Genomic DNA, 25963 nt, shown 5'->3' with positions numbered 1-25963 from the left:
AATATCAACAGAGATCAGAGAAGAGTGGCAGATCCTTAGGAACTGGATGGAGTTAATGGGTATCTATGAGCCACTATGTGGGTACTGGAAAAGAAACCTGGGTTCTCAGCAAGAGCAGCATGTGCTCTTTACCACTGAGCCATGACTCAAGCCCCAACTTGCATTTTTACTTATTTTGATAATTTTAGCAGAAATAATTTTTTGAAACTCTGGTTATTTCTCTCAACTGAAAAATGATGAATTCAAAAAGTTGTTTGTGAAACTATTATGGTCTATTTTTCCTATTGAAAAATCTCCTCCTGGTTGACTACAGTGAACAATTGGTGGGAAATGAAGTCAACATGAATATACTGACCACAAGGTAATACATTAGAGGTGTGTGAATCTATTTATTTATTTGACACAGATACAACTTCTAAATAAAAATCAATATCTTAAACTATATCTGAAAGAGCAGGCAGATGACTCCTGGCATCTCTGGTGGCCTCAGCTGCTGTTGTTCTCTTGTTCACTGTCTCTGAGCATTCTAGATGTCCCAGTTCAGCTTCTAGCTATGGCTCCCTACCACTGTTTTCCTCAGAACTCCAGCTCCTAGACTACATGTCCAGTTCTAGGTTTTGACTTGGGAATTACAGAATTTATAACCTGGAGATGTTTGTAGATTTCCCTATTCCTCATGCCATTTCTACAGACAAGGAAGTAAAACCCAGAGAATAAAACAAAACACTCTGAAAATTGTTCAGTGGGTCTATCCAAAGCCTTCAATGAGGTCTCTTGATGTCTGAGGGACATCAACCAGTTGGAGTTGAAGCAGTTGGAGCTCATATGGACAGAAAGGGCAAATCTCCTCTGATATCAAAGTGCACCCTTGTGAAGCTGGAGGATTAAACTTACCCATCTGACTTAAGAAATCTGACCATTGACACCTGAATGCTTTCTCTGTGTTAATGACAACACATTTTGTTCACACTTGTGTGCGCACATACACATGCACATACTATAATTTGTTTACATTCATCATTCTCGTCTTGACAGAAACTACAGTTTATTTCAAGGAAGAATATATTTTAAGCAAAAAATCAGATATAATATATATATAACAGAAGAGGAACAAACATATAGACAGGTCATCTCACCCAAGAGAAGATGTGTTGACAACTATACTTGAGCACTGATAAATATTATGCCCCAACAACATAATTAATGAAAGCATGAGACACAGCTTTCCATCTTTTATCTCATTAACTCAAAAATGACTTCACATAGGCTTTATTGGACAAAACAACAGTTAGCACAAAAAGAAAACAGGGGTTCATAAAAAATGTAAAAATCAAATAGGTTTGGCCTGATGGCAATATCAAAAGCTTTGACAGTCATGCACAGAAAGCAGTGAGGATTTTCAAATGAAAAACAATGGAAAAATTATTTGGAAGTTTTTGTATACTGCTGGAGATGTTTCTAAAAAGTTCAGTAGGGTTATGACACCTGAGATCATGGTATTTTAAAGACACACTTATTGGTCAGCACTGTAAATACACATACAAGTAACATTTTACAGACTGAGAAAGTTGAATTTAGGGATATACATTTAACAACAATTAATGATTAAGGAGGTTATGAAAGAGAAAGTTAAATGGTGCAATTATATTATAATCCCCCATATAAGAATTAAAAATTAAGTAAAGATGCTCTTATACCTTATTACATATGAAATTTGTCTATCAATAATTTACTTACCTTTTGCCTTATTTGCAAAGATCTTGATAGTTCCACTTTCCTATTGGCCTAATATGCTAATTCTTTACACACACAATAAATGGATGTCAATAGTTGGGCAGTCATACTGGCATACAAATGCTTCCATGCCATCTTATTATCATTTCGTCTTCATTCACTATTCCAAATATAAAGGCAATACAATTACTCAGAAATCCCAGTTTCATTTTACCATTCTCTATTCAGATATTTCCCATCAAAAATTACAAACTGCACCTACTCATTTCCATACATAATTACAAATTGAGTTGAAGCCTCAGTAAAGTATACACTAAAAATACACTCTGGCAATTCAGGAGGTCTTCCCTCTGACTTCAGGCCATGTGTCTTAGTTAGGGTTTCTATTGCTGTGAAGAAACACCATTAATACAGCAACTCTTATACAGGAAAACATTTAATTGGGGCTGGCTTAAAGTTCAGATGTTTAGTCTATTATTGTCATGTGAGGAAGCATGGTGGCATGTAGGCAGACAAGGTGCTGGGCAAGTAGCTGAGAGTTCTATATCTCGATCCACAGCCATGAGGAAGAGACTGAGACACACTGGACCTGTCTTGAGCATCTGAGACCCCAAATGACACATCTGAGACCCCAATGGCACACTTCCTCCAACAGCATTACACCTACTCCAACAAGGCCACACCTCCTAATAGTGCCACACTCTGTGGGCCAAGCATTCAAACTCATGAGTTTATGAGGGCCATATCCATTCAAACCACCACACTATGAAACTAAGGCATGTCTCTCAAAATACATGCCACCAAATATTTAAAACCATTGAGTTGTAAAGGTTTTAGTTTCTAAAATTTCTCAGCCTGTTTGAAAAGCATGATCATGAAACTTGAGTTTACAAGGTTAAATAATACTATTTCACTTAGTTTCCTTAAGAGAGCTTCAGTATGAAGTTTTAGTTATCCATAATTATTGGACCATGGAACTTTTTGTTTCGTTTGGTTTTTGTTTTTTGAGACAGGGTTTCTCTGTAGCTTTGGAGCCATTCATGGAACTTGCTCTGGAGACCAGGCTGGCTTCTAACTCAGAAACCTGTTTCTGCCCCCTAAGTCCTGGGATCAAAGGCATGCACCACCAGTACCCAGATGGATCTCTTTTCTTTTAATAAAGCCAATTGTTTGACATCAATGTATGTTAATGTCTATACTTGAAATTTTATTCATTTATCTAATTTGAAGTTAAAACGAAGAGAATGGGCAGTGGTAGTGCAAGCCTTTATTCCAAGCACTAAGGAGGCAGAGGCAGGTGGATCTCTGTGAGTTCAAGGCCAGCCTGGTCTACAGAATGAAATCCAGGAAAGTATCCAATGCTACAGTGAAATCCTTTCTTAAAAAAAACAAAACAAAACAAAAACAGAACAAAAAAAATGAAGATAATGTATGACTGTGTAACTCAATCATTCCACTACTGTATAAATGAGAATGACATACATCCAAAAAATAGAGGTAATCCAGAATGCCAATCAACTGACAAATGTGCAAACAGGAAATAGTATGTCTCTATACAATGGAAAAACATTACCTATAAGAATGAATGAAATGCTGTTTCTGGGCATGGTGGCATGTGACTTTAGTTCCAGCACTTAGCCTTCCTTTTCTACATAGAGATTTCCAATCTCATATTGAGCTCCTGTCACATACACATACACACAAATAACGTCCTTATTACTATATATTACGATAGAGATAAACTTTATAAAAATAAGCTAAGTGAAAGAAGTTGGCCACAAAAAGATATATCATACAGAATTCCGGTCATAAAGTGGCCTGGAAAAGGAAAAAGTCTTTAGTGACTAAAATAAAGTTACAGTTTATTAGAGTCAAGGGAGTTATAGTAATATAAGAATGTGGTCCTAGAAGTTTATGTGCTGACAAAAATGTTCTAAAGTTGACTGTGGTGAGGATTGCAGGAATGGGAGATAACACTGAAACCATGGAATTGCAAACCTTAAGAGAATGAACAGTAGGGCACTCAAGTGTATCTTCATATAATTTTTAAAGCATCAGACACCATTTTTGTGCCCCTTCATTATACCTACATTATAATTAGCAAATATTTTCTAATTATCTGAGAAACAAAGTGAAAGAAAGGACACAAGCTTTTCAAGTGTGGTTTATGGGGCCATAGCACCACCTCTCCTGGAGCTCAGATCATCACATGTGCTTCAGCAGAGGCACATTTGATTATGTCCTGTAGGGATATTACACACACTGTGGTGACTTCTAATTACTCAGTACATTGCAATGCTTATACACAGCTATTATGTATTCCCATGTCTTACTTACTCTTTTCTAAGGTTAAATCCACTCACTTTTAACAAGGACAGCGGTAATGAAATGCAATTTGCCTAACTTTCTTGGATGCAGGTTTAATGTGTTTTCCAGTAGTCAGTCAGGCCTCTAAAATGTGATGATTATTTAAAGTCTAAGGAAGTGTGTTAGAAATCACCAGCTTAGAGATTCAGTCTCTTAGATTCTGGAGAGTCAAACCTTCTCTAATAATGGATTTCAATGTGGAGCTTCCAGTTTCCTTGTATTTAAGATATGATTGCAAATCAAAGTATTTGATTTCTAAGGGAGTTCAATTTATAACCATCTTTTAACTATAGGCAACAATTTTGGGTGAGTTAGCAAAAGATCAATTTGAGCATGCCAAAATATTTAAAGCTATAAGAACAGAGAAAAGACTTTCTGTCAGACTTTTATTGGATGTTTATGTTCTTAGTTCTTAAAGAGTTCAAAAGTTCCACTTGTTCAGCTTTTTGGGACTAGAAAACCTTAAAACACTGTGGTGGTTTGAAATAAAATGGTCTACAGAAGGAGTGGCACTATTGGGAGGTGTGGTCTTGTTGGAGAAAGTATGCAAATGTAGAGGCGAGCTTTGAGATCTAATATGCTCAAGCCATGTCCAAAGAGACAGACTACTTCCTACAAGTCAAGATGTAGGACTCTTAGCACCATGTCTGCCTGTATACCACCATATCATACCATGATGATAATGGACTAAAACTGTGGCTAAACTTTTTTTTCCTTTATAAAAGTTGCTGTAGTCATGGTGTCTCTTCACAGCAATAGAAACCTTACCTAAGGCAAGCACAGAAGCCTGAGCTTAGTTACAGCACAGGCTACTGATCCACAATGTGTCCCTGTCAATGATCATTCTTGTTTCTCCCTCCTCCTCACCCTCATATCCTACACAGACAGAAGAACCTGTGGCATCTCAATTCTTTTCTTCTCCATTAAACTCTGATTGGGGCCACCAGGACTCAGTGACAATCAGAGGCCATCCAAGGCTAACATTTCTCCCTTTTCTAGGTCTGCTCCTAGCCAGCCAGAGCCTTCCACACTAAACAGTTACTCTCACATTACCAGGTAGATTACTCCTGGTATGTTAGCAAGGGGTTTTGGAATAGCTCAATTACTTTCCTCAGTGTGTGATGCAGATTAAAGATAGTACCATACTTTAACTACAGCAATTAATTTACTTTCCATTACCCTCAGCACTTTGGTAAACAATCACAGAAGCCTTTACTTTGGTACAGTGCCAGAGGCCTACTACTCCCTGTTGTAGAATCAGAACAACACTCCTAAAAACTTCTCCAGACCCTTGAGTGTGTGTTTTTTTCTTTTTTTACTTTATGCAAAGCACATTTCTAGTTTGTTTTTTTTCCAAAAATAAGTACCTTCAATTTTATCTGAGACTGTATGCTAGGATACAGACAGTAAGGATGACTAGGATTCAGATACATGAAATCTAATAACAAATTTGCAAGCTAGTTTTAAGTGGCTGTACTCTGATTAGAATGTCACACATATGTTGAATTAAATACCTATTATTTAATAACTGGTAAGGAAATTTCCTACAGCAAGAAAATTAAAAATAATACACCATGCTTACTGTGGTGATACATTGTTTATGATTTAATAAAGTCACTGGAGATCAAAGTAGCAAAGCAGCCATACTAGTTGGCCATAGAAGCCAGGCAGTTGTGACACACACCTTTAATCCCAGGATTCAGGAGACAAAGGCAAATGGATCTCTCTGAGTTTAAGGCCACACTGAGCTACACGAGGTTGAATCAGTCTAAAAGAGTAATGGAGCTCATGCCTTTATTCCCAGGATTCATGAGGTATTTAAGACAGGAACAGGGTCTCAGAGCTGCAATTCATTCTCCAGCCACATTGAGGATAGGAAGGCATTCATTCTCTAGCCATACTGAGAACAAACAGCAGTCTGAGGCTTGGTGAGAGCTCCTGGAGACAGGGTCAGCCCTTTTGGCCTGAGATAGAGGTAAGAGTTAGTGACTTGGCTGCTTTGCTTTTCTGATCTTCAGCTTGAAGCTTGAACCCCCAAATCTGTCTGTGGGTCTATTATTATTCATGTTACAGTCTACTTTTTATGGTAGCAGTGGAAAGTAATATGGATTTTACAGTATGGAATCAGTACTCCAGATTTCAGTCCTCTGAGAAGATATTCTGGGTTCTATAATATCAAAAGTATCTGGTGGATATATCTAAAGAGTGAAGTCACAATGATGCCGTAGAGAAAGAGTCTTGGAAAGACTCATATGATAATATAACCTTTCATAATGTTAAACTATTTAGCAGAGAACCGGAAAGGTGAATAAAACACAGTCTGTTGTTCAGAGTATAAAACCAATTTAGATAATTCAACACAAAGGTCACACCAAAGTTTAGAGAGGAGGTCTCTTGATGCTCCTCACCCCAACTCTTCACACAAATCTCTACCATGATTGGCTGTCTTTGAAATTGTCACCGATGGCTGAGGTAGAGGGTTGCTCCTAGGTTTCATTGCATTTGGTTAGTTTAATTGACCTATTTATTTCCCCTCTTCTTTCTCTTCCCTCCAACCCCCTTCCATGTCCCCCACTTTTCCACTCTTCTCCTCCCTTACTCCTTCTCAATTCATGGCCTCTTTTTCTTTACTCTTTTATATATCTACATAAACATACAGATAACACCTGCTGAGCCCATTTACTGCTGTTTGTATGTATATGATTTCAGGAATGATCACTTTGACAATCAATTAGGCGGGAAAGAGTAATTCTCCCTATAAGCAAAGTAATTAGTTGCTTATACTTCCAAGTTAGTATGTATGGAAAATTTTAAAAGGCCCTCAATCTAGAGTTTTCGCTCAGGGTTCAAAAAAAGGAATTACAAATAAATGAAGGAACTAAAATCTGAGGGAAAGAATAATTGGCTCACACACAATTGCTCCTCTGCATGTTTCTTTCTTCTTCTTCTTCTCTTTTCTCAGTCTCTTTGTTTCTCTGTCCATTACTCTCTCTGTTGCCCCCCAGTTATTAGAGGTACAGGTATATATACATTTGCAACAGTAATTCTTTTTGCAACACAATGTGAGGCTTGAGTTTCTCAGGGTCAATAAGGCAGATAAGATTTCCACACATGCACACAGCAATAAGCTAAAACTGCTAGGAGAAACTTTTAGCATCATTTGCTTAGGTCAAAGAGAGGGTCTAAGTTTAATTTGCACAAGAAACAAAACCTGGCCCCTTCCAGTGTTCCGTGTGGCAGCACAAGCATTCAGGAATGTATACTTTTCCCTGAGGATGAGCAAATGGGCTGATTACCTTGGTCTTTATCTTCTCAGGGGAAACAGGAGGGAACAGTAAATCTTTGAGCTAAAATCTTGAGTTAATAAAACAAGAAGTTTGAGAGTCTTTTAGTGTAGGGTTAGTTTAGGTTATCACTTCTCTATCTGCCAGTGAGGTAAAACCAGGTTATGCTTATTTTTCTGTCCATGTAGACAGTTATGAATCAACAGCTTTGGGTGTATAGTAATTCTTTGTCCTTGGATATCTGTGAATGTCTTAGATGGAATGCTTTTGCCTGGGCCCTAAATACTGACCAAATGCCTGTCGATAAGGATAATTGCAGGAAGGCAGATCTCTGCAATTGCAATGGAGAGGGGAAAAAGTATCTGATAGTGGGAAACAGGTCTCACATATAGCTAAAGAATGTAATCAGTAAACTAGGACCTATTAATGGAGAACGGGTTTCACACATAGCTATGGAGTGTAATCAGTGAACTCCAAATGCATGGGAGAAATTTGTTCCCAGCAAATGATCAGATAGTGCTAAACTGTGGGAAGAATATGTCAAGTTTGTTACAAAGAGGAATAAGCTACAGGAAGAATCTACAGCAAGAAACAGCCAATTCATTCACAAGATTATAACACCAAGTACAGCTTTTGTGTTCGTTTATCCATCAGAAGAATCCTTAATTCATGTTAGCTATCTCATGATGTGATGGCTGTATAATTACTGTGTGATCTTGTGACTTGTAGCAAGTATGTATTGATATTGTCATTTTTCAGATCTTGTTTAGGCAACCATACTGTTGAGGGATCAAAAGTGTAAACTTCCTGTTATTTCTGGGAGACACAATCTCACAACAGACGTCCTGGTCCTCTGTCTTTTAGAATCCTAATATGAGTGATGCCCTGAGTGATGGTGAATTCTCTCTGTCAAATCAATTGTATTTGACATCATCCAGGAAACACACCTCAGGGGATGTCTTTGAAGGAGTTTAGACAGCAGTTTCAGTTGTTCTGAGGAGGGAAAATACACACTGAGTACAGGCGGTGTCATCCCATGGGACAAGGTGTAGGCTGAGCACTGGTATTTGTTTCTCTCCACTTCCTAACTCTGGATGCACAACCCTCTTCCTTATACTGCGGCAGTGCAGTCAGAGCTGCTATCCCGCCTCCCACACCTTGCCTGCCAGGATGGGAAATGATTGGCAAGACAAACTCTTCCTTCCTAAGTTGTTTGTGCCAGATAAGCTACCACACCCTGCTTAATCACTATGGGTGGTGGACAGAAGTCTTTGTTCTTTCATTTCTCTTATAAACGGCCCTCATTGGTTTGTCCCTTTGAAACCTCATCTTGGAGCTTTGTATCAGCCAAGGTCTCTAACACACTGTAAGTATTAGCTGAAACTGGGGTCTGGGGTGTTGAAATGATCCTTTTGAATTATTACAGTGTTTCATGAAGTTTTATTCCTTTTACTCTCTAGACCCCTTTTTTTTGGGCAGGGGGCACCCAGCACCCAAATAAATCACACATGGAGACTTATTCTTAATTGTGAATACCTGGCCTTAGCTTGGCTTGTTTCTAGCCAGCTTTTCTTATCTTAAATTAATTCATCTACCTTTTCCGTCTGGGCTTTTATCTTTCTTACTTCTGTATCCCTTTCCTTTCCTTCTTACTCTGTGCCTGGCTGTGTAGCTGGGTGGCTGGCCCCTGAAGTCCTTCCCTTGTTCTCTTGTTGCCCTCTCCTTATGCTGTCTGCCTGGCAGTCCCCCCTATCCATTTCCTGCCTCACTATTGGCTGTTCAGCTCTTTATTAGGACCAGCAGGTGTTTCAGTCAAGCAAAGAATCACAGCTTGTGCTGTTTAAATGCAGCATAAACAAAAGTCACCCACCTTAAAATAATATTCTACCATACTACAGAATGATTTAAAATTGGGGGAGCACTAAAATATGAAGAGAGTTTTAATTTCCACAGCAAAGCTTTAGCCTTGAGTTTTCTAGTATTCTAGTCTGAAAGGCCTGGGTATGAAAGAATGCCCTCAGAGTGTTGACAATTTCCCTGCCTGTAGTACTGGCAGTTTTGTTGTTAAGAACCCAGGTGTCTTTTGTTGTCCATCAAAAGCAAGTGAGACAGCAAGCCACAAGGTAACAGGTGGATTTCTAAAAGGGACTTCATTAAGGAAAGAGACGGAGGGCAGTCAGTCCCGGGACTCTAATTGGTGCCTGCCCCATTCTTTGCAGCTCATTTTGATTCAGTATTGGGTGATCTCTTTCTGCTCTCCAGCCCCATGGTACCTCACTTTTCCCTACTTCATATTTACTCTGCTCTCTTACACTATGCTGTTTGTGTACACACCTTATCCCTTTTATTGAACTGGAAGTTCCTTGGAGAGGGAAAAATACTGCTGGCCATATTTTTTGACCTTCAACAACAAATATTATAGAAGGAAATAAAAGAAAAGAGAAAAAGAAGCATACATTTTTCTTGAGCATCTATTATGCAGTAGGAAAATGTTACATTAGTATTTTGCAAAGGTTCAAGAATTTATGTTCTCTGCCTGAATTTCAAATTGATTATAACCCCAAATAACTACAGCTTTGGTTTTCTTAAACTTAAGACTTGGGGATAGAATTTATGGGTGAAAAATGACTGCACTCCTTGACAAACCTCCTGCATGACCACAGGCACAGCAGGACAATCTCAGACTTCCCCCATGTGAAGTTGGTTCTTCCCAAAGCACACATGACAGAAGAATAAATGGCAGCCGCCCATTTCTTCTGTTATTTACAAATCCAATTTGCAGATTCCCTAGGGGAAATAAAGGTGAGCCAAACCTCAAGGCCTACTTTCTTTCCACAAACCTGTATTTGATGTCATTTCTTCCTCTCCTAGGAAGAAGGGAACAGAGTGTGAGCGGGGAGGCAGGGAGAGATCAGGAATGCTCTACTCCTAGGCATCTCAGAGGCAGCAGAAAGGTTTTTCCCACTGTCACAGTGACTCATCCAATGTGTCATTTGATGTCCCAGACTCTATCATTCTAACTTTTATGGATGGTTTCATAGATAATGAAATCTAACGTATACTAAGTAACCAGCCCTAAATTTCACAGCTATTAATTGTTAGAGAGATAAATACATGAGTTCTTGATCTTTGTTTAACATCATGCTCACTACAAATGGCATATACATTTAGGCCATGAATGAGTGAGTAAATGAATAATGCATGCATAAATAAATGAGAGGAGTAAAATATGAAATCGTCGTGTAATTGTGTAACTGTCATAAAACTAGAAGAATTTTAATGTAATGCATTCTGTTATTTTGAATGTAGCAACAAATTTTCAAAGAAATAAAAACCTTTCCTATGCTGTATAACACCAGCAAAGTAATAACTCTTCCTTCATAAAAGACTAAGAGAAACAACATATGAGAATAAGTGAATCCTTTATAGTATATATGCATAAATCAATAGCTTTCAGTATTTGGCAAAACCTAATCACTTCTTTTAAGTTGAGATGTGCCAAGAAGGATGTTGTCTCCAAAACAAAAGTCACTGCAGAGACAGATTCTGAGCATAGTCTTCTGAACTAAAAAGATAAAGTCAGGGGCTTATGCTTCTGCAAACTGCAGCGTACATGTACATCACATATGGGAAGGCTTTCCTAAAGGCGAAGCTGTTATACAGGTGCCTGTATCCTTGGGGAGCCCTAGTACTCAGCACACTTGTCATCCAGTGAATGTCTATAGATCAGACGATGGATCAATTGAGAGGAGCAGCAAATGGGAAATCTTGTTCCCCATTTCTACAAATAAATGTCCTGGAACATAGGGAAAATTTGTTCTAGGACTTAGTTTTTCTTCCCTGTGGCTCAGGGCCCCAGGACCACTGTACCACCATCATTCTGAAGAACACTCTGCCTACCCACACTGCCTGACAAACACTGGACAGCACTCCACCTACCCACACTGACTGACACTGGACGGCAAACACAGAAGCTGCATTGTTGCTGCCACCTAGCACCCATCCAGCACCCAACACAGAGCTATGGCTTTCCCTTTAGCTTTAGCAGATCTGATAGCACAAAACGTTTGCCTGTTCATTCATGTATTCATGTATTTATTTATTCATTTATTATTTTGGTTTTTCAACACAGGGTTTCTCTGTATCTTTGCAGCCTGTCCTGGAATTCACTCTGTAGACCAGGCTGGCCTTGAACTCACAGAGAATTGCCTGCTTCTGCCTCCTTAGTAAAGTGATTAAAGGCATGTGCCACCACAACCTGGTACAGGAAAATGTTTAAATTAAAACCTTCTGATAGCCAAATGGTTCAGCTAGTCATATTTTAAATGATAACCTCTGCAGGGGTAAAATGGGCACATAAGAAAATAAATAAAAGCCATATTGACTTGACATCTGTACAAATGTTTAACTGTATAAGTTATTTTTATTTAATTAATTTATTTAGTTTACATCCCAACCACAGATTCCCCTCACTTTTCTCTTCCCATTCTCTCTTCCCACTTCCCCTTTGCCCCCTCAATCCATTCCTCCTCTGTTTCTGTTCATAAAAGGGCAGACCTCCAATGGGTATCTACAAAGCATGGCATATCAAGTTGCCATAAGACTAAACACCTCCCTTTGTATTAAGGCTAGTCAAGGCAATCCTGTATGAGAATAGGTTCTCAGGAGCCAACCAAAGTGTTTGGGACAGCCCCTGCTCCCACTGATAGGAGTCCCACAAACAGACCAAGCTACACAACTGTCACATATGTAGAGGACCTAAGGCAGCCCATGACTGAATAAGTTTTATTCATTCAATGAATACTCTTGGAATTCTACTCTGTGTCAGGCATTCCACAATGGAGATTAAAGGTACTAAGGCCCAGTCCTTACCTGTATGAACATATGTAATTGTCATACTCTGTAAGAAGTTCTATATAGAGGCACACCCAGCATCTTCAGGAAAAGAGAGTGTTAATAATGCCTAGAACTAAAATCCAATGAATTAAGACTGCCTACCAGTAGTGCAGATGTTGGAATAAAGTTCTGAATAGAGAATGACTATGGGAGAGTAGAAGGAAATGATTCATGTATGAAAGGCGGCACACATAAAAAAGGACCTTCAGATTCTAGAAAAATAAGCTTTCTAAAAAATATGATGCAGAAAATAAAAAGGCGAGCATTAGGAAATGCAGTCTCAGAAGATGTTGAACAATGTCTGTCCCTATTGCCAGCATCACCCTGTCCTCCTGTTTGTAAAGAAAAATAGTACCTTTGACATTCTCAAGAGTCTATAGCACAAGAGAATATCATGGATGACAACTTCAAGTCGTTGAAGGAAGAAATTGAAGAAGATAGGAGAAGATGGAAAGATCTCCCATGCCAATGGATCCATAGGATTAACATAGTAAAAACAGACATCTTTCTAAAAGCAATCTAGAGATTCAGCACAATCCCCATCAAAATCCCAACACAATTATTTAAAGATCGTGAAGAAACAATCCCATGTTCTTGGATAGATAGGATCAACACAGTAAAAATGGTAATCTTGCCAAAAGCAATCTACAGATTCAATGCAGTCCCCATCAGAATCCCAGCAGAATTCTTCACAGACCTTGAAAGAACAATAATCAACTTTGTAATGAAAAACAAAAGACCAAGGATAGTCAAAACAACCCTGTACAATAAAGGAACTTCTGGAAGCATCACCATCCTGGACTTTAAGCTCTATTATAGAGTCATAGTCCTGAAAACAGCTTGGTATTGGCACAAAAATAGACAGGTAGACCAATGGAATAGAATTGAAAACACTGATATTAACCCACACATCTAGGAACACCTGATTTTTGACAAAGAAACTAAAATAATACAATGGAAAAAAGAAAGCATCTTCAATAAATGGTGCTGACCTGTAGAAGACTACAGATAGATCCATTTCTATTGCCATGCACAAAACTTAAGTCCAAATGGATCAAAGACCTCAACATAAATCTAGCCACACTGAAACTCTTAGAAGACAAGGTAGGTAGTACCCTCAAACAAATTGGTGTAGGAGACCACTTCCTGAACATAACACCAGTACCACAGACACTGTGATCTACAATTAATAAATGGGACCTCCTGAAACTGAGGCACTTTTGTAAGGCAAAGGACACAGTCAACAAGACAAAATGGCTACCCATAGAATGTGAAAAGATATTCACCAATCCTACATCTGACAGAGGGCTGATTTTCAAAATATACAAAGAACTCAAGAAGCTAGTCTCCAAAACACCAAATAATCCAATTAAAAAGTGGGATACAGAATTAAATAGACAATTCTCAATAGAGGAATCTAAAATGGCTGAAAGTCACATAGAAAGTGTTCAACATCCTTAGCCATCAGGGAAATGCAAATCAAAACAACTTTGAGATACCATCTTACTCCTGTCAGAATGGCTAAAATTAAAAACACCAATGATAGTTTATGCTGGAAAGAATGTGCAGAAAGGGGATCACTCCTCCACTGTTGGTGAAAATGTCAACTTGTACAGCCACTTTGGAAATAAGTATGGAGATTCCTCAGAAAAATGGGAATCGGTCTACCACAAGATCCAGCAATTCCACTCCTAGGCATATACCCTAAAGATGCACATTCATACAACAAGGACATTTGTTCAACCATGTTCATAGCAGGATTATTTGTAATAGCCAAAACCTGGAAGCAACCTAGATGACCCTCAACCGAAGAATGGATAGAGAAAATGTGGTACGTTTATACAATAAAGTACTACTCAGCAATTATGTTTCCTAGTACTCTCCCTCTATCCTCCCCTCCCCTCATGGATCCTTAGAGACCATATAAAGTTAGAAGGAGAGAACCAACTCCAGAAGCTATACTCTAATGTCCACATTCCTGTCAGAGTATGGACATGCTCACACTCATTCACACTCGCCCACACCCACTTACACCCACACAGCCACAACCAAGCACACACTCACTAAACACCCAAACCCACTCACTCTCTTACATACACACACACACACACACACACACACACACACACACACTGACAAAGCCATTTACAAATGCTTCAGTCTCACTGAGGATACTCTAGATTTGTTACAACAAATGTAGTTTTAAAATAAGATAATACCCACTATAATGCTGTTTTATATTTTGAAAGCAACTTAAATGAGTTAAATAGGCTACGGTCTTAAATTACCACTCAATTCTATGGCTGTAGCATCCCACACAAAGTTCTTTGAAACCAACAGACCTTTTATCTAGAGCAGCCAGTGAGAAAACTCTAGTGACCCATTAGCCACTCACTTACAGTGACTTTAAACTGTATTGGACTTCCAAATCTTTTCTCTCACTTTTTTTCACTTCTTAAATTTTTATTTTTTATTAATAATTTATATTATATCCCAGACCATAGTCTCTCCTCCCTCCTCCCTTCTTGTTTCCCCCACCCAATGCACCCCTCCTCAGTATTTGAAAGGGGCAGGCCTCCCATGGGTATCAGCAAAGCATGGCCTACCAAACTGCCATAAGATCAAATACCTCCCCCTGTATTCAGGCTGGGCAAGGCAATCCAGCATGAGGAATAGGTTCCTAAGGGCCAGCCAAAGCACTAGGGATGACCTTGCTTCCATTGCCAGGAGCCCCATAAAAAGACCAAGCTACACAATTGTCACATATATGCAGAAGGCCTAGGTCAGTCCCATGAGGCTCTCTGGTTACAGCCTTGAATGTGTGGGCACAGGAGACAACTTCATAAATAGAACACCAGTAGCACAGATACTAAGATTAACAAATAATAAATGGGACCTCATGGAACTGAAAATCTTGTGTAAGACAAAAGACACTGTCAATGGGACAAAATGGAGTCTAGAGACCTTGAGCTGTGCGGTGGCACGGGATGGTGGCAGGGTGTGCTGCGCTCCACACAGAGTGCTCTGTTGAAGGAGGTGAGGGAACATGTGGGCACGGACCATCTGGGGAACAAATACTACTACATCCCCAAGTACAAGAACTGGAGAGGACAGACTATTCAAGAGAAAAGAATTGTAGAAGCAGCAAACAGAAAAGATCTAGACTATGAAGCAGGAGACATCCCAACAGAGCGGGAAGCATGGATTAGAAGGACGAGAAAGACTCCACCTACTATGGAGGATATACTAAAGAATGAAAAATACAGAGAAGAAATTAAAATAAAAAGCAAAGATTTTTATGAAAAAGATAAATTGAGTAAAGAAACCAGAGAGGAACTCTTGCCTGCACCTGCTGCAACTCAGATTAAAGGACATGCCTCTGCTCCACACTTTGGAAAGGAAGAACCCTCAGTGACTCCCACCAGGACTGGGAAAACATTTCAGCTGGTATCCTGGATGCCAGAATGGCAAAATACAGAGCCAATGAGTGCACTATAGTAAAGTCATTTCATTTATGTGGACATGACTATTTTCACAAATAAAGCAAAGGTCAAAAGTTTAAAAATAGTATAAAATGGAAGCCTACTAAATGGGAAAAGATATTCACTAATACCACATATGACAGAGGGCCAATCTCTAAAATATATAAAAAACTAGAGAAACTAGACATCAAAAACCCAAATAATCCAACTTAAAAATGGGGGCACAACCTAAACAGAGAATTCTTAATATAAGAATCTCAAATAGCAGAGAAACAAATAATGTGCAACATCCTTAACCATCAGGAAAATGGAAATCAAAATGTCTCTCAGATTCTATATTATGCCCATCAAAATGGTTAAAATCAAAAACACAGTGACAACTCATGCTGGAGAGGATGTGGAGCAAGGAGAACACTCCTCCATTGGTAGTGTGATTGAAAACTTGTACAGCCTTTTTGAAAAGCAATATGGCAGTTTCTCAGAAAATATGTAATTGACCCAGCTAAATAACTCCTGGGCATATACCCAAAGGATGCTCAATCACACCACAAAGACACTTGTTCAACTATGTTTATAGCAGCTACATTCATAAAACACATTTAGGTTGAAAACAACCTAAATGCCCCTCAACAGAAGAATGGATTTAAAAAAATGTAGTACATTTACACAATGGAGTATCACTCAGCTGTTTAAAATAATGACATCAGGAAATTTGAAGGCAAATGAATGGGAGTAGAAAAAAAATATCACTTTCTGAGTGAGGTAACCCAGACCCAGAAAGACAAACATGGCATTTACTCACCCATAAGTTGATATTAACTGTAAAGTAAAGGATAATCATGCTACAATCCACAGACAGAGAGGCTAGGAAACAAGGAGGGCTGAGGGGGATGCATGGAACTCCTTGGGAAGAGAAATGGATATCTCCTGGTAGATTGGGGCAGATGGGTATGGGAACTTGAGGGATTGGATTGCAGGGTGGGTCGAGAGGGAGAACGCTGAGAAAGATAATGGAAAGGGGGGTTTATGTAGTTAGAATCTAGTAGAAGCCTGATAGAAGGGAAACCTCCACAAGTCTACAAGGATAACCCCAGCTAAGACTCCTGGCAGCATGGGTACACAGCCTTAACTGGCCATTCCCTGTGATCGGATTGGTGACTACCCTGTTGTCATGGGAGAGCCTTCATCTATGGAAGGCTTCACTGATGGAAGCAGATTCAGAGAACTAAGGCCAAATATTGGGCTGAGCTTGGGAGTCCTGCTGAGGAGAGGGAGGGAGAATTTTAGGAGCCAGGAGGGTGAGGGACATCAGAGGAAAACCTTCTCTTGCTTTTAACTTAATTATTGTGAGCCAATCAGTATCTAAACCATGTGGAGGGTATGGAATCTTGAAGTCTAAGGCAGATTATCTTGGGTCATCTTTTGCCCAATTTATTAGTTTCTCTATGTGACCTTATCATCATTTTTTATCAGTAAGTAAATCCATTGGAATCTATAAACAGACCCCTAGGTATCACCAACAAAAGGTTTAGTATGCTATCAGGTATCATCTGAGGCCTATAGCAAAGACTTCCCCAGATTTTGTGACTTACTTACCTGATATTTTTACCAATGCATTAAAAATGTATCTTGATTTTTAATTTCCCTTTTCTGTAAATTTAGAATCTTGTGGAACTGTTAGCATATTTAAACATGGTACTTGGGCTGTGTTAAATCAGTGTTTCCAGGTCAGGGTCATGGTCACTTTTGTTTGGCTCCCAAATAAATTGTCTCTTACTTCCTTTGGGATGGCAGGTGGGTATGTACATCAACACTATGTGTTTGAACAAGTTTAAGTTAACACAGGTTCTGCAACTGAGTCAGCAGCATGGCTAGGTCAGCATAACATCTACCAGTCACTTCAGGAAGTGAAAACAACAAATGCCAAGGAGTGAGACTGCAGGTGGGGACAGTCTTTGTGGGAAAGGTGCTTCCTTCCACATCCCTACTCTCATTTCTGGGTCCAGGTAAGGGGCAAAGCGGCACTGTGATGCCCCTGTTGAGTCCCATCAAATGCAGTTTTAGTCCTACACAGTTTCTACAAAGCTACCACAGTTCAATGCAGCCGGAGAAAACACTCCACCAAGTAGTGTTTACGAGACAATTTGGGTTGATATAAGATGAATGGATGAAAGTGCACTGTGAAGTATAGTGTCTAACCTGTTCTGTTAGCCTAACAACTGCTAGAGAATGCCGGTAGAATTGTTATGTCTAACATCAGCTATTAGTTGGGCTGAGCATGTGAAATGTTTCTATAATAATGAAGTTGGTAATTGTGACAATCTTCTGCAAAAGGACAACACACAGGTCACTGCCTGACAGGATGGGGAAAGTCACAACTAGCAACATACAGTGGCACAGTGTGTGTTGCCATCAGTGGCCATTCAGTCTCTCTCATTCAACCGGTGGATACCTCTGATGTTGAATCCATACTTGAGTACTACTGTCAGCCACACCCAAAGTTACAAATTATCCCAAGGAAGTGATTGAATGAATGGATGGATGGATGGATGGATGGATGGATGGGTGGATGGATGAATCAATGAATGGAGAAGACCCTGGCCTCATGAATTTATACCTTCCCAGAAAGGCCTTCCCTGAGTGAAGCCTATCTCTGAAGATCACAGGTTCTCTTTTCCTTGAACATGCCTGTCTATCTTAAAACTTCCAAGTGATAGCATGATCAAGTCATGGTGGAGGAGACTGATCATTTGAGCCTGTGCTGTGAGCCAAATAAAACAATCCCTACCAAACTCATTACCTCAGTCCAGGGCACCTTCACTAGGAATGTCTTTATTTATTCTCTTTACCTCTTTACTTACATATGTCTCATGAACACTGTCCAGGGAGGCAGGGAGTAAAATTTCCTAAGATCAATGTCTACATCACAGCTAGAATACTTTCCTACTTTTCATGCTCTTAAACAACCAAATCAACAGACAATGATGCCTAAATTTATAAAATTATAGTGGAAAGGCTAGGGAAAATCCAGAAAAGACAACAATGAAGAGTAGCACATATGATCCTCCCAGGCAGAGCCCCTTCTCAGTGCTTTGAGTGGGAAGCCTTCTCTTCCCACTTCACCTTCCCAAGGGGAGCAGCCAGCAAACTGAATGTAAGCACAGTGCATGGTTATCCTGAGCCTAGGCTGTGTCATCCTCTACACTAAGTGTTTTGAATGCATTGTCTTATTTCTCAAAGCAACTTTGCTGGTGGTTTTAGGAGCTAATGTTATTCTAACTTTTACAGATGGCAATCCTAGAGAGATTAAGGCACTTTTCCAAGGTTACACAATTAGGGGAAGAACTGAGAGTACAGCCCATGTCTCTTTGTTTCCAGTGCATTTAACCCCACTTAAGAATTCCCGAGCACATCGGTTTGTAGATCTGAGCACACATTTCCATCTTTTCCTCTAATCAATGAGTTCCTTTGGGGAAGAATTTATTGCTTATTAATTTTACATCTCTAAGGCATAGAATAATGCCTAATAGAGAACAGGAACTCAATGGCTGTCAAGTAAATAAGATGGTGAATTAGAAAAATAAAAGATGAAAAGAATTAATTTGAAAACGGTTAAACTCAGAGCAAAAGCTCTTTTGATGCAAGGATGCTGTCCCCATGTAAGCTTTGTGCACCACGTTTCTGTTTTAGCAACATATGACTCTTTTATGAGAAGCACCATTTTTCTATAGAAGTAAATAAAATGCTTTCAAAAATGTGCTTTACCCCAGGATTTAAATGATCAAAATTCTATAATCAGAACGTGGCACAACCAACACCAGCATATAATCATATGCTGCCTATAATAAGCTACTTGAAGTGTTCTAATGGGCTGCAATTTTATAATCTAGGCACAAGAAGAAGATACGCTTTTGACAGTATTTAACACAAGTGCTTCAACTGACTCGGATGGAAAACAACCCTGGTCTTTGCATTATGTAGATGTTCTCTGTTTCCTTATCAGGAGGCAGACAGTCTTCACTGTTACCTTCACATCCTTTGCCATCTTCCTCCAACTTTTGGCCAGCTTGACATTTGCAGTAATAACTGCCAATCGTATTGCAGCATTGGTCGTGACAGCCACCATTGTCAACAGCACATTCGTTTATATCTACAATTGGATAGTTGTATAGAATCAGTCTCTTCAAAGTAAACACACAGAAAGAAACTTCAATGCCTCTCCTAAAATAGATCCAACAACCTGACACTCCTTCTTCCAGATTTAAAGGAGAAAAGAAAATAGCTTCTGGTTTTAATTTATTTATTTTGTGTCTGTGTGCATGTGCATATGTGTATGATATGTATGTGATTGCAAGCGTGCACACAGAGAAACATGCACATGAGCTTGGAGGGCAACCTTAGGTGTCGGCTCCTGAGACAGGTTCTTTTTTTGTGTGTATGCTATGATACTTGGCCTGTGAGTTTGTGAGATCTCCCTTTTCTGTCACACCTTGGCACAGAAACACCAGGATTGCAGCTGTGCAGCTGTGCCCAGCTGTGCATGGGTATTCAACCTAAGGTTCTCAAACTTGTGCAACAAGAGCTTTACCTAGTGAATCATATCCCCAGCCTCAGCATCTCATTTTAATCAGAGCTAATGTGCTCTAGAGAAATAGCCAAGCCCTAATCTTTCATATCTGAAGCAGTACTTTTAAATAGTTCAAAAAGCAGTTTTTAGTGCTGTAGATTTGGAGAGTTCATAGAACAGATACAGACATTTCCTATCAGTCAGCAATTGAGGATGAGATCCAGAACATGGAGAGAAATTACAGTAGTGTTCTATAGTATCCAGCAGGGTTTGGGGATTAAACAAAGCTATGGTTTGGTTGTGCCTACTTCTAAACCCATGGCTAAAAGTCATCTTTAGTTATAAAACTCAAATCTATGCATTCCTCCCATCCAACTAACACCTGAGACATATTCTAACCTGTTTTCAGATGTGATAGTGGCCTGCCTGGTAGCATCATTACACTTCTGTTAGATTCAGCATGTTCAGTATAACTCTTCTAGTTATCTTGATAGATTCTTGGTCAGTAAGAGGAATGTGGTTAGGAGGGAGCAAGTGGGGAAGAGAGAGAATGAGGGATCAGGGTAAGTAAGGGTGGGGGATCTGGGGAAGAAAGAGAAGAGAAAATGGGGAAGACTGATGAGTGAGGAATAGCAGAAGCCAAGTAGAAACAGAGATGGAAGAGCAGTGTCTCCAATCTGAGTGACTATAAGAGCATGGAGTAAGTGTCATTTCAGGAATCAAGTGGCAACAGGCAGAGTGAACTACAGGTAGTCTTTATTGGACTTTACTTGACTGCATCCATCCTGGATATACTACCTTTGAAACTGCCTTTGCTCATTTTTAAACTATTCAATGAACTGTGTTATACATATAGAAAAGAATCCAACCCTCCGGTATATATTATCATTTTGTAAAAATAAAGTATACAAATGCATTTTTTAAGATTGTGTGGATTCAAGCTGAGGGCTTATGTGTGCTAGGCTATGCTCTGGTACTGAGCTCCACCACAGACCAGCAGCACAAGCTTCCAGTGAGACCAAGGGTGACTATTGCTCAAGAAGCACTCTGTGTAGCTGAAGGTCCTTTGACTTTGAGACACCACAGATCAGCTTCACTTGTTTGTAATGTGTCCAGACAAACTCAGATTGTGAATTTTTGTGTGTTTATGCCTGCCTTCTTAATTACCCATCCATTTATAGACACAACCATGTGCTACATGAACTTGTAGTTCATGGCTTCTTGCTCCTGTATAATACTGTATACTATGGATTTATCAGAATGTTTATTTATCCATTTCACAGATGAAGCACAATTGGTCATTTTCTCAGTTTTGATGACTGTGAAGAATGTTGACACGAATATTCTTATTTAAGCAAGACTTCGATGGATTTACACATGTACTTCCCCTGGATGATATATCTCAACTGGAATCACAGGGGCAAGGAGTCTGACATGTTCTACTTTAGTAGTTATGACCAAGCTGTCTCCCAAAGAGATTAATCTAAATTATACTCCCTCCAGCTGTGTGTTGCAAACCAGATGCCACTAATTCTTTCCAGTATTTGGGATGTCCTGTTTCTGTTTCTGGTCCTCTGGAGGTTTTATAATATAGTTATGATTTAATTTGTATTTTCCTGGTTATTAATTCGATTAAATACATTTTCATGTTATTGGCCATTTAGGTGACATTTGTTTAAAAGTTTGTTCAAATACTTTGTTAATTTGTTTAACTCTTAAAATATTGGTTTTTTTATGTATTGGTCTGAGTATAATCTCAAACGAAAGAGATGTTTGTCATCAACTGTTTCCATTCAAGCCTTGAAAGGCTGATTTTTAACATACACATCATAGGAGTGGAAATGAATTTGTATTTCAATCAGTCTGTGAAGATTCATCTGATCAGATTAAGAATATTCTCATTTTGTACATATTTGATTCATAAGCAAGTGGAAAGTTTTACCACCGCTGAATATACACAGAAAATTATTTGGTTTTCTTATTAACTCTATAAGCTGATAAATGACCCTGACTGATTTTTGCATTTCTGAAATAAATCTTACCAAGACACTGTGCCCCTTTCATACATTTCTGGATTCAACTAGGACTTTTAAAATGATATCTGTGGTTATATTCATGATATGACTAGTATGTTTTCCTTTCCCGTCTAGACTCCTCACATTTTTTTGTAACACCAGGTTCCTGTACCCACCTTTCATAGGAACAAAAGCAAGGTAGAACTATTTCTTTTTTTCTATTGCCTGAATAGTTTGGTTCTATTTCTTACTTCAGTGTTTAAGTTCATTTATTATGCCACTTGCAGCATGTGGCTATTTGTGTATTGTGTCTCTATGTGTGCACTATGTTGTTGTGTGTGCAATGACTCATGATCTTAATTTATTTACTATATATAAAAGTATCTGATTATACAGCTAAATGCATTGGGGTAAATTGTATCACTCAAGGAATTGCTTTCAGTTTCATATAAATTTCTGAATATAGTGCTATTAAGTTCTTTTCATTATTTTCATACTCTTGGATACCCAACCTGCCTAACATGTACTTAGGTCTTCATTCTTGTTCTCAGAATTCATTTTGAAGAAGGAATATTGAGTGATATGTTTGTGTTTTTTATAAATTCTCTTCTTTATTTTTACTAGGATTATTTCAAATTCCCTTATATCTTTCATTTATAATCTAACTTCTATCTATCTATCATCTATCTATCTGTCTATCTATCTAACTATCTATCTATCTATCTATCTATCTATCTATCTATCTATCTATTCCATCATCTTCTATACCTCTGTCTTAGTTACTGTTATATTGCTATGAAGAGACACCATGACCAAGCAACTCTTTCAAAAAAACAACAACAAAAAAAGCATTTAACTGGGAACTTGCTTATGGTTTCAGAGGCTTAGTCCTTTATCATCATAGCAGCAATTGTGGCACCAAAAGTGAAACTGGGCCTGGTGTAGGCTTTTGGAACTTAGGATCCCACTTCCAGTGACACACCTCCAACACGACCACACCTCCAAATCCTTCCCTGACAGCTCATCAACTGATGACCAGTGTTAGCTTATTCTCATTCCAAACACCTCATTGTCCATTCAACATCTCCATCCCAGCTGTTTGTCACTTAACTTGTGTTTTCCAAACAAAGGTCTTGGTGTTATTCATTTTTCGGCATTGCTCATCTGTTTTCTAAATTATCTGCACTTTGTCACTACCTTCCTTCTTCTTTATGTTTGTTTCTCTTATTGTCTTTTAATCTTACTCTTAAACTATATTTCTGTTCACCTATATATGTGTGACAATCTACCCCAACAGTAGGTGGGTAAAAGAAAATGTGTTTTTTTCTTTCATGTTTCTTGGGATTGACAGGCCCAATTTAATGGTCCTCCTAAGATGGTCAGTAGAATTAGGTGGCAGTTGAACTCATCCTGTATGCTGGCTGTTCACTCACTGGGTGGAGGTTTTGGGACTTCTGGAGAAAGAGAAATAGGATGAGGGTAAGAAGAAGGAGGAGAAAGAGGAGGAGAAGCAGAAAGGGAAGGAGGAGCAAAAGAGGAGGAATTCATCCTTTTATAGAACAGTTTTATGTGTGACCTAGGGGTAAAAGAAACCATGGCAGCTTCTGAATACAGCATTTTCACTGATATATTTGGGGTAAGGTATAACTCTCCTAAAGCCAAAGTATTGGCTATGCCTCACAATGTTTTCATTTTGTATTTTAATATTGTTCAACTCACAACTTTTCCTAGTATAAATGAACATTTCTTCTTCAGATTATTTTTAATTATATTTAAGGGTCTTTCTTCACAACTATCATGGAGTTTGAAATGTCTCATTATGAAATGCTAGATCAATTTCAAAGTGAAGACAGTATATATTCAAAAAAATCTCAATTCTTCAAAATTTGTTAAATTGCTTTATATTCTAACACTTGCTCAGTATTGTTTTAAAATTATATGTATACATTTCAAATATGTATAAACATGTATATTTAATTCATTTGAGTTTGTTACACAGGGCTTTTCACATTTTTACATCTTTGAGGATTTTCTTAATCTCTTTATCTGATTTTGTTTGTCCTTTTATGATTGAAAGTTTTGTTTCATACAGTTTGAAGCTTCATTAACATTGCCACATTTTCCTAGCACATATGACCCTTTGTTATAAAGTGTGCCTTTTTACATCTAGCATCTCTCATTAAAGTTGACTTTTTGTGACATTGTTATCCACATCAATTTCCTTTTGGTTACCATTTTCATGAATTTCATTTTCTAAAGTCTGCTTTAACACTTCATGATTCATACATTTGAGACTTTCTCTATGAGTTATTTAAACATATTCTAGCTCATTCCAAACATAAACATATTCTAGATACCCATCATCTTACTGTTTTAACTATAGGATGGTACTGTGTAACTGAACTCTGACTGCTGACATCTTTGAACTAAATCTACATTTCCCTATTTCTATAAAGTTACCATATATTATGCTATAATTCTTATCCATAAGCACCTGCCTTTAAATTTATGATTTAAGTTTGCCATTTTGCCTCTTTTGTCAACTGTCAATTGTATATTCATTTATTACTTTTAGTGGTAACTCTAAACACCACAGCCTTCATTGTTAGAAGCTAATATAAATTACTATTTAACAACTTCCAGAAAGTACAGTCACTGGAGTTCCTTCGGCTGTTAGGTTTGGAATTTTTGAATCATTGTTATCGCTTTGGTGGCTTCAGATTTTAGATGATGTCCACCTTATATTATTATTTTATGTAAACATTAACCTAGGTTCATCCTTATACTCACTCTTTCTTGGACTTATCATCTCTTCCTCCATTCATCTTCCTAGTTACAATGTTGTCTTTCTGAAAATGACCAGAATGTGTATTTTCATATTTATAATATGGTAGGAATTTTTCATACTTTGTTTGGAAATACGTCACCTGAATATTTATTTTAAGAATTTTATAATTATAAGAAAATTGCAAAAATAAGTTACCCTGTAGCCCACATACCCCACGTCCCATGATTAGTTAGTTAAGTGTATTTATTTAATTAATGAGCCAGCACCAATAGGCAATGGTTACATAGTCACACTTCATTGTCATTTCCTGTTTTAAAATAATACTCTTCTTCTGTCTCAGGATTCCTTCCACAACATCACACCAAATTTAGATACTGTGTCTTCTTAAGCCTCAAACTTTCTTTAGTTCTGATGTCTTTGAAGGTTTTAAGAAATAACAATGAGATGTTGTGTAGAGTAATTTTTGATATGATTTTGTGTGATGCATTTCTTGTTTCAGGTTGGGAATCATGTTTTTTGAAGAGGAATGCCACAGGGATAAGGGGCAATTTTCACATGAACAGGACTGAGCTTGGTTGGTGCTGACCTTGATCCGTTGGCTGATTTAGAACCTGCCAGTTTCCACATTTTACAGCAACAAGGCTGCCCGCGTTTTTCATACTCTTTGGAGCAAAGCCATCATACAGAGCTATAGTGAGTGGAGAGCCAAGTCTGGTCACCTAAAACTAGAGCATTCCACAGTCCTCACCAGGGACCCGGCTCTTCTCCATTTACCATACACCAAGTGTTAAAGAATCTTCTCAGTGGAAGAACTCTAGGTTGGCCATGGG

General features: G+C 38.5%; 2 protein-coding genes across 3 annotated transcripts in view; one reads left to right on the top strand and one right to left on the bottom strand.

Moving 5' to 3' along the window:
• The window catches only part of LOC100765263 (EGF-like and EMI domain-containing protein 1), a 555097-nt gene that overhangs the window by 137780 nt on the left and 391354 nt on the right, over positions 1 to 25963 (bottom strand). For both annotated transcript variants that reach the window (XM_035451664.1, XM_035451665.1), the window contains exon 5: positions 19791 to 19913. In XM_035451664.1, coding sequence (XP_035307555.1) covers positions 19791 to 19913 — 123 coding nt within the window. The remainder of the gene's footprint in view (positions 1 to 19790; positions 19914 to 25963) is intronic.
• On the top strand, positions 15231 to 15779 carry LOC103159203 (NADH dehydrogenase [ubiquinone] 1 alpha subcomplex assembly factor 2-like). Its single transcript, XM_035450607.1, has one exon. The coding sequence runs from the start codon at positions 15231 to 15233 to the stop codon at positions 15777 to 15779; it is 549 nt and encodes a 182-aa protein (XP_035306498.1).

Source organism: Cricetulus griseus (assembly GCF_003668045.3).
Source record: "Cricetulus griseus strain 17A/GY chromosome 1 unlocalized genomic scaffold, alternate assembly CriGri-PICRH-1.0 chr1_0, whole genome shotgun sequence".
NCBI lineage: Eukaryota > Metazoa > Chordata > Mammalia > Rodentia > Cricetidae > Cricetulus > Cricetulus griseus.
Note: the sequence above shows the minus strand (reverse complement) of the source record. Positions and strands in the feature narration are given on the sequence as shown.

Excerpts from the sequence above, each read along its gene's own strand:
- LOC103159203 (XM_035450607.1), top strand. The coding sequence starts at position 15,231 with ATGGAGTCTAGAGACCTTGAGCTGTGCGGTGGCACGGGATGGTGGCAG.